The 10,046-nt window shown below is 34.4% G+C and overlaps 1 protein-coding gene across 1 annotated transcript; it reads right to left on the reverse strand.

The window, feature by feature from the left end:
- Positions 1–2,366: 2,366 nt before the first annotated feature.
- LOC110116706 (protein CURVATURE THYLAKOID 1D, chloroplastic) lies at positions 2,367–9,858 on the reverse strand. The gene is made up of 5 exons (XM_020850398.2): positions 9,668–9,858; positions 9,366–9,532; positions 3,113–3,217; positions 2,935–3,006; positions 2,367–2,863 (listed from the first exon to the last, which is right to left on the reverse strand). The coding sequence occupies exons 1-5, from the start codon at positions 9,786–9,788 to the stop codon at positions 2,789–2,791; spliced, it is 540 nt and encodes a 179-aa protein (XP_020706057.1). The 5' UTR covers positions 9,789–9,858; the 3' UTR covers positions 2,367–2,788.
- Between the last annotated feature and the right edge of the window lie 188 nt (positions 9,859–10,046).

The raw sequence follows: 10,046 nt of genomic DNA on the forward strand, positions 1-10,046 counted from the left end.
ATTTTTTTTCTATTTCATAAAATAACTTCTTAGTATAAAATTATAAATTTTTATCAAAAAAATTACTTTTAAAAAAATGATCTCAAACAAAATCTTCAAGTGATGTGACCGTTACCATCTACATCATTTCTAAAATATAATAGCTGAAAAATTCCCAAAAAAAATTTTTCCAAACTCTTTGATGTGCTCGTTGCCGCGCTGCTGCCGGGTCAGGTCGGGTCAATCCGGCAACCCGGCCGGGTCGGATCCGGATTGAAATGTCCGACCCGTTTGCAAAAACAGGTCGGATTCGGGTTGACCCGTTTACATCCAAGCCGGGTCAAGTTCGACCCGAACCCGACGGGTTGACCCGAATTGACACCCCTACCAGAGAGACTTATGTAATCAAGGTTTTAGGAATTGGGCTGCACATTTAACCTATTTTAAGAAAAAAAAATTAATTATAAAATTCTACAAGAATGATGTAAACATTATTACAAATAATTAAAATTATTTAAAAGATAATATCTCTAATAATATGATTATATAAATGATTAAATACATATACATCAAGAAAATATACATAATAAGTCAAAAAAAAAAAAATCCACTTCCACATCAAATATTCATTGAAATGTATAATCAAATTAATTCAACTACCAATTTTTATGAGGGGATCCCAATTCCCTGTAAATCCATGATACCAATTCACTGCAAATCATAATTTTTAAACAAATTCATAAACCCTAAATCAGTTCAACTGACCGACTGAATTTGATTTTCATTGAAAAGAATATAATAAAATAAAAATAATTTGATTTTAGCTGTCATATATATAATAAATTAAGATATTTTGAAAGGATTTCATTTAAATTCAATATTTTTCAGCATCACCTTCCTTCTCCATCCTATTTCAATTTGCATGTAATTAACTCATCTAATATATAGTCGATATCCACTTGTAAGTGGTCACCTTCAAGACTTGGGCTTCGACGGATTTTTTACTGTTTTTTAAAATAATTTTTTAATACAAAATTTATACTAAAAAGCTGCTTTAAGAAGCAATAAAAAAACCGTCTCAAACGAAACCTCTTAGACTGACATGTAATAACACTTTGGACTGTACCTCTTCAAATCATTTCTTGAAGATCTTTCTTATCAAACTCTCAAACAAAAGATGAGCTTTAAGCTCAATTTTTTTATAACATGTATCATGAGAATATGGGATGTCATCTTGAACAAATTTTCAACTCATCCTTTCCCTATCTAATAGAACTGCCTTCATTGCTTGATGAATCACCGCCTTTGATTCAAATAATTCTCTTAGTACCATAGATGACCACGGAGATGACCACGGAGATCGACAGCCATGATTGAGAGTCTAACTCTCAAACAAAAGATTAGCTTTAAGCTCAATTTTTTGATAACATGTATCATGGGATGTCATCTTGAACAAATTTTCAACTCATCCTTTCCCTATCTAATAGAACTGCCTTCATTGCTTGATGAATCACTGCCTTTGATTCAAATAATTCTCTTAGCACCATAGAAACAATTTCATCTTTTGATTGTAATCTTTGACCATCAGAATCACTTGTTGTGACATTTTGCTCAACAAAACAATCTAAAAGATCACTATCATCCTCAAAATGTGTGACACCCTTACAAAATTTACTTTGATGTAATAGTGCTACTATTCAATAATTAACTTAACTTGCTCAACTACTTATTATAGTCAACATATATATCAATGTATTGTATACAACATGAACTACTGAGATCAAGCATATTTATAAAACAACAAGCATCAGTATTCAATTTTACAAGTCCAGATAAAGTTTCAGAAGAGAAAACAAGATTACATATGACAATCACATTATAATTTAAGCTTCATTTGAGACGGTTTTTTAATTGTTTCTTAAAACAACTTTATAATAAAAAACTTAAACTTTTGTACTAAAAAGCTGCTTTAAGAAGCAATAAGAAAATCATCCCAAACGAAAACTTTGTTTCTTTGTAACTAATAACATAATCCTCGAAATTCAAAATGTAGTATCTATCAGCCTCAACATTCTCTATTTCCACTCTTTTGCAATGTATATGTAATGAAAAACAAAAACTTTCTCAATTGCTAAAAAAACTGTAACAAAGTAGAATGGTACAACTTAAAATGAAGGTGAAGAAACAAATACTAAGGCTTCGTTTGAGATGGTTTTCTTACTGCTTCTTAAAGCAGCGTTTTAGTACAAAAAATTAAAAATTTTGTACTATAAAGCTGTTTTAAGAAATGGTAAAAAAAGCCGTCCCAAACGAAGCCCAAGACTTGAATATACCACAACGATAAGAAAAAATTGCATAGCAAAAAATCTAAACAAAACCCACAGAAAGAAAAACAGTGAATAAAAAAACTTGTAAAAAGCCACATTCGAATATACAGGCCATGAATGAAAACTACTGCAAGACATTGAATATCCAACCTAGAGTAAAGAAAAATGCTATTTTGAAGTATAGCCATTAACAAAATTGCCTAACAGCCGAGGGTAGTAGATTGCTGCTTTATTTTTTAAGTAAAAGGCCAGTTTATAGGGAGCTCCTAAAGATAAGAGAAACCTACATCACAATTGTCCTATGAATAAAAATGTATGTAGAACCAAAACTATAGCTTTTAACAGGTACGAAAATAAAATACTATTATATAAGATATTAGAGCGCTTTGAAATAAACCATATATAATTGAACAGAGGAAAGCAAACGCAGCTCAAGATCACATTATGAAATTTTCAAGGGTAGGCGGACCGTGTCGAAATCATCATTCATAATCAGATTGTCCAATTATCTGCTCCTTGAGATCTTCAATCATTGAAAATAATTCCTCCCTGTTTTTCTGCAGATAAATCAATAGATACAGTTCAAAAAATTCAAAAAGCTTCAACAGAACAATTTCAAATATTTTACCTTAAAAATGAGATATCGGTAGCTGAACCAGATTGTATAGCCGAGGCCAACCAGTTCCAGAACTTTTGGGAACTATAATTGAGAAAATAAGGTTACAAGTGTAAGCTTGGCCGGAAAATAACCAGCTTTCCAACACTTGAACAAGATTTTGTATTGAAATTTATTGCAATGGACATACCAGAGGAAGAGAATCGATTGCAGTAACAACGGATGAGGAAATCCACAGAGTAAGAAAAGCACCAGCTCCGTAAAACAGGATGTAGTAAGTGTCATTGAATTCCAACTACTCCAAAGAAGTGCGTGCAGATCAATTTATAAACAAAAAACACTGCGCGGCAAGGCATGACATAAATTATATCAATTTAGGCTTCGTTTGGGACGGCTTTCTTACTGCTTCTTAAAGCGGCTTTTTAGTATAAACATTTTAATTTTTGTACTAGAAAGCCGCTTTAAGAAGCAAGAAGAAAGTCGTACCAAACGAAGCCTTAGTCAAGACAATGAAAGCATGCATGATTAACACCATCTAGGGCTAATACTTCGGTTCAGTGAAAGAAGACTGAAAATCAATATGTTTTTGGTTTGCATATAGCTCTAATGAAAATCAACAAGTCAACGAATGATGTGTTAGGGTTGGATCAAACATGAATGAGATGAGCTTAAATTGAAACCAACTATAGCTCAAGATCAAATTGAAATGCAAATGCCTATCAGTATGAAGACATGTTGATATAAACGAAACACCAAAAACACAAAAACTGAAAAAGCAGAAATACTATTACAATAAATGTCTATAGCTTCCGCTAGAAAGGGTTTTTTTTTTTTTTTTTTATTTCATGTCCTAACTCTTCTAAGAGGGTTTATTTATAGCATGATAAGAGAACTTAAAATCTCATTAATGACTTAACAACTCTGGGCTCCGAAAATTCGAACCCGGCCTTCCCTGCTTTGAGGAGAGTTTTAACGAATTAAGTTCCGAGGTAAATTTTCAGAAGACAAATTGGATTTGAAATCAGACACTACCCAGAGATTTCACCCTCATTTTGCGAGGACTTCAAGATCTGAGTTCTGGTTCAAACCTCTATAGTTAATTACCCCTCCCGGCAACGAGAGAGAACTTTCAATTAAGGCTAGTCGTCAATCAGATACGTAGAGATATGTGTATCTAGCATATAATAGCATCATTGGTTTGGTTGTTGAAAATTTAATATTTAAAATCAGAAATTCACCACCTTGCACTTAAGCGGATGGTGGGGGAATGGATGATGAGCCCGATCAAGGTCCTATGATTCCGTCATTCCGGGCCATCGTGGTCCCTGGTCTACTTAGTCAGAGGAGGTAGTCAAGCCAACCTAACAGAAGGATCATTGCCATTAGCCATGGGTTGAGTCGTCCAAGCGTACCTTGTGGAGCAGTACTTGGGAGAAAGAGACCGGATTTTGACAGAATTGAAGGAACATCTACAGAGAGCACAACAAATCATTAACAAGCAGGCGGATAGACACAGGAGATGTGCAATTTAAGATTAGGGCGTGGTTTATTTGAAGATTCGACTTTACAGAAAGAGGATGTTGGCTTGACGAAAGAATGAGAAGCTCTCCCCCGCTACTTTGGGCCCTACGAGGTAATGGAGCGCATTGGCTCAGTAGCATATCACCTACGATTGCCAATGACATCAGCTATCTATCTTGTATTTCATGTATCGCAACTGAGACAAACCATTGGAAACCACACACCCTCGTTTGCGCTACCGACCACACTGTCAAAAGATATTGAAGTGATATTAGAACCATTGGAGGTGAAAGGGGTGCACCAAGGAAACAAGGGGATCAAGGAGGTGCTAATTAAGTGGAAGGATTTACCAGAATATGTGGTGACATAGGAGCTCTACAATACTATTCAGAAACAGTTTCCTTTTTTCCACCTTAAGGACAATGTGACGTTTTGGGGGGGGGAGCATTGATGCAGCTAACAACAACAGTCCAGCTTCCTAGGTGGGGCCCGAGACATCCACCTATAGGAGAAGAGGCTTTGAGAGAAAGCTCTTTGTGAAAGATGTAAGGGGCGTTTATTATTTGATTTAGATTGTTTAGGGGGGGGGAGAGATTATGGAGGGTTAGGGTTTTTATATTATGTTTTGAATTTATGTAGCAGTTTTTATAAGGTGTTTGGGTTCCTTGTAGCTGCTAGGAATTATGGGAGAGACAATTCACCTCTCGAACAATGAATCAACTTGTATCTTGCCATGCTTTGCCTGAAAATTAGTAAAAACAACTCTCTTGGTATTATTTCTGGATCTATTTGGAGTAAGTTGCCGTCTTTTTATATTGTTGTGTGTTGTTTTGATCATCAAGTCCTATCAAGATGTGAAGGAAGAGGACAAAGAAATAAACTTGCAAAGTCAAGCTAATGGTGTTGATCAGGAAATCTATTGCATCAAATTATTAGAGCAGCAAAGCTTGCTGAAGATGAGCTAGATAATCAAAACCATGTACTTGCCTTTACCAAAGTGGAGGCTCTTCAAGAGATTTATATGAACCAGGATAACTATTTGGAAGAGTCTTTCAAAATGAGGAATCTTTTGGATGAATTCAATGAAGACTATGGACTACGCCCACCAACCATTCTTGGTGTACGTAGGCACATTTTTACAGGAAGTATTTCATCTTTGGGATGATTCATGTCAAGCCAAGAAACAAGTTTTATGACAATTGGACAAAAGGGCTATGGCTACTCCACTAAAGGTGTGCTTCCAATACAGGCATGCAGATGTATTTGACATGCTTTTTCACATCATTAGAGGTGGCATATGCAAGGCTTCTTGTGGAATCAAACTAAGGATATCCTTGTAGGATTAAATTTGACATTAAGGCAAGGAAATAGCACTCATCATCCCACCATGAGTATATTCAGATTGGGAAGGATCATGATGTTGGACTCAACCAAATCTCCCTGTTTGAAGTAAAGGTTGCATGTATCAATGCAGAACAATTACTTAGCATAAATATCTATCACTTGGGCCACCAATTTGACTTCTTTCGCATGCTTTCTTACTACTTCACAACTGTAGGGTTCTATGTCAGCTCATTGATGCGAGGAATAATCCTCTGAAGGCTGTTATGGCATCTCAATCTGCCGTCCAGCTTGGTTTATTGATGGCCTTACCCATTGCTATGGAGATTGGGATGAAAAAGGGATTTAGAACAGCATTGGGCAACAAAATCATCATGTAACTTCAATTGTACTAAGTGTTCTTAACATTATTGCTTGGAACACCATTATTTTGGACGGACAATCCTACATGGCAGAGTAAATATAGAGTTACTAGATGAGGATTCGTTGGGCGACACGTAAAGTTTGCAGAGAACTAGATGTACTCTAGAAGTCATTTACAAGGGTCTGGAAATTATGATGTCACCTGCCGTTAATTATTTATCAAATCTATGGATCTGAAACTCCTGATTCAACAACCTTTATGCTTCTCACTACATCCATGTGTTTCCCTATTGTCACCTGATTTTTTGCGCCATTTCTTTTTAACCTTTCTAGCATTAAGTGGAAAAGAATAGTTTGATGACTAGAATGACTGGACCAAGTGGATAAAAAGTGAAGGCATTGGCAAAGATGTTAAACTGTTGAAATATGGTATATTCTCTAGAGTAAAGTAGGAGCATATAATGAAGGATATAGAACTGGATCATGCGCTAAGTGGTTCTCGACAAGAAGCATATTTTGTTGTTAAAACAGATGATCATGAGACAGTTCTATTCCGTAAATCTTGAGGACAATGTGCATTTTTTGGGAGGGATTATTGATATGCTTGGGGGGGGACAAGCATGAGGGGGCTTATTTAGGAAGGTTACTAATCAAAAGAGAGCTGTTTAGAAACGCTCCTAATTAAAGAAAATTATTTAGAAATATTCTTTATTAAGGGAGAAGTTGTTTAGAAAAGTTTCCTAATTGTGTTTATGCTACTTAAGATGTATTTAATTGTTTAGAAAAGATTCCAAAAATATGTTTAATTGTTTAAGAAAGTTTCCTAAATCATATTTAATTATTTAGGAAGGTTTCCTCAATCATGCTTAATTATTTAGGAAGGTTTCCTAAATTATGTTTATGTTGATAAGGAAGGTTCTATTTGTTTAGAAAGGTTTCCTAAATTATGTTTATGCTGATTAGAAAGGTTCTAAAGTTATTGTGTTCTAGGGCTATTTAAGAGAGAGTTGTTTAGGATTATAGATTCATGCTATCAATGAGTTTTGTGGATGTTTGCTGTAGTTCTTTTCTTTGAAGACTTCCTAGCGGCGTCAAAATTGATTGGGAGAGTAGATCTATACCTCTAATTATAGATCATCTATATCTTGTTTTCTCTTATTGAAATTTTAATAAAAAATCAGCCACTGTTTTAATTTTACTGTAGTTTTTATATTATTGTTTGTTGTTTTTGCTTCCAGAGCATAACAATATGACAATATATGGCATGAGGAATTTTTTTTTTTGGTGGATGTGGAGGCTCTTATTCAGCTACCTATTCCAAACCTTTGATCCTTAATTAAGTGTAAGACTCATATTCCAGAAGATATCATCTACTTATACATGCGAGAGGCTTGTTTTTCTAGTATCTTTACCTGCCTCTTTTATTTTTCATATTTCGTCTTTTTCTATATTTGGTGTTAATGATAGAAAGCTAGATTATATTTACTCAGATTTTGTTCCAAGTCTAATTTATGTAGATTCCATGAAGTTTCAATTATTTGGGTGGCCTTTGTGACTCTTATTTCTATTCATTAATTTCTACTATAAGCCATAAGATTTATCTTGATTGATGTACACCTTTCTTATCTTTCATCAAAAGTGAAAAATAGTTGAATTGAATTAATAGTTGGTGTCCTGCAAACTTTAGAATTTTTGTTTCATTGCTTTCAGCATCGAATAATAGATTTATAATAAAAAGTCTGAACCCTAAATCATCCAACTTCATTATGGATATCATGCTCTAGAAAAGGCCTTACAACATAAAATAGAATGTTTGCAACCTTAAAAAAACATCCTATATCATCCTATATTGCAAAAGAAATATGCTTGTTAAACCAAGAGAATAAATATACAATTTCTTGAAAATTTTAAGTTGAATTAGATGTTGTTCTAAGAATTTGGGTAGAAATTGTCATGCCCATGCTTTGTACAAGATGAACATGAGCAATAATTCTATCCAATTCAAAGAAACCTAAAAAATGGCTATCTTTTGATTCAAAAGAAATCTATAAATGAGAACTTCAAGAATAAACGAATATTCCATAGCAAATGAAATATACTCGTAAATCTATAGGGCCATATGTTTCCTTTCAAACCAATCATGAGATCCAATTATACAAAATATGGAAGGTATTAGAAGGGAGTACTAAAATGAATGAAAAATAATGCTATATAAATTGAGTAAAAAACATGGGAAATTAAAATTTATGTTTACCATCAATGAAAGGTTCAAAAACTAGCAACATCATCTATAAGAACAGTACTCAAGTGAGATGATTATTAGAGTTTTTTTTTTTTTTTTTTTTTTTTTTTTTTTTTTTTTTTTGAGAACTGAAATTTGGCCACAGTTGTGGCTACGTTGAAGCTCACCAAAAATTCCAAGAACCTACTAGAAAATATATACCATTATTAAGGGCAAAAAAAAAACAACTTAATCTCAACTGGAAACAAAATTATCACATTGTTTATTATCAGAACATCGGCTATCATCAGTCTGAGATGGGCTAGGGTTTACAAGATTAAAGAGAAACAAAAAAAAAATTAAGGAAATAAATTCTTGTTCCATTCATAAGCATCACTAAATATAAAATTTGACATCAAAGCATCCATCTTAGTTTATCACTTGAATAACTTCTTTGATCAAATTTGCAATAACTTCTAAGCAGACTTAAAATTAAATTGATTAATCTTTAGGTTTTGACAATTTGTCAATCCCCATTAATCTCTGATTTTCATCTTGAAGTGAAGTTTCAACAGCTTCCAGAAAAATTATGCTCGTTAATTTTTTTAATTAAGATCTACTTTATAAATTGCATTTGAGATTGAGGTCACAGATGCAACTTACAGCCAAATATACAATTTTGATGTTTGCAGAAAAAAGAAGCTGCAAGTCATGGTAAATGTGAATGATACATATCGCAGGCAATACCTTACTAATTTAAAACAAATGGAATGCCACATATAAGAATGGAGCCTGCCTAAACAAATGCTATTAGCCATTAGCCATTGTGCAGCACATTAAAGAAATCAGCATCCAAAAATCAACACGCTCATCGAGCATTCCAAGCAGCAAATCGTATTATAGAAATATTAAAGCACATAATTTACACGCAAAAATTAAGACAAATATCGTAACTGCGTAACTCGCGAAGCAAAGCCCCACCATACAAACACCTCACCTTGACATCAAGCTTGCTAAGGAAATCTCCAGCCTCGCCTTGCTCGTCACCATTCGGAGTCTCAACAATTGTTACTGGAGCCTTCTTCGGCTCCGAAGGCTCGTCTAACTTCTCTGACACGATGGTCGAGGTCTCCTCAGAGGCCGTTGCTAGTGGCAAATGCAAACCTGAAACGAAATAGGGTGAGCAGAACTAGTGTAGAAATTAGGGTTTTCGCGCAAATACATTCGTTTGCGTCGCAGCCAAAGAAGAGATAAATCGTCGAAGAAACACCACGACTCACTTTATAATGTATTAGGTACCTGGTTTGGAGTGAAACGATAGGGTTTTGGATGAAGAGAGGGATGGGTGATGGCGAATGATCGGACGGAGACGGAGTCGGGGAAGGGAGAGGATCGCCCTTGGGCGGCAGCATAGTTCCATTTCAAAGCCGAGCGACGGAGAAGAGGCAGATTGAGTGCTCCACCGCTTTGGAATGCTGTATTCATTTATATATATACTACCTTGTTTTTTAAGCTTATGAATTAATACTAATAATTAATTTAGGATTTATTTAGGATAACTTAAAATTTGTGTTAAAATTAAAAAAAAAAAGTAAAAAAATCATCTCAAAAGAATCCTTAATCAAGCTGCCCATTAGGGTTTTAGGTGAGAGCTTTGCCAACCAATCAAATAATTTCA

The sequence above is a fragment of the Dendrobium catenatum genome, unplaced genomic scaffold, assembly GCF_001605985.2.
Source record: "Dendrobium catenatum unplaced genomic scaffold, ASM160598v2 fragScaff_scaffold_1116, whole genome shotgun sequence".
Lineage (NCBI taxonomy): Eukaryota > Viridiplantae > Streptophyta > Magnoliopsida > Asparagales > Orchidaceae > Dendrobium > Dendrobium catenatum.

Bases quoted from the DNA above. Each gene is read 5' to 3' on its own strand.
- LOC110116706 (XM_020850398.2), bottom strand. From the start codon at position 9,788: ATGGAACTATGCTGCCGCCCAAGGGCGATCCTCTCCCTTCCCCGACTC. The intron at 3,218-9,365 runs GTGAGGTGTTTG...TCTTTGGAGTAG, and splicing joins TTAGCAAGCTTGATGTCAAG to TTGGAATTCAATGACACTTA. The intron at 2,864-2,934 runs GTAAAATATTTG...ATTTATCTGCAG, and splicing joins ACCGATATCTCATTTTTAAG to AAAAACAGGGAGGAATTATT.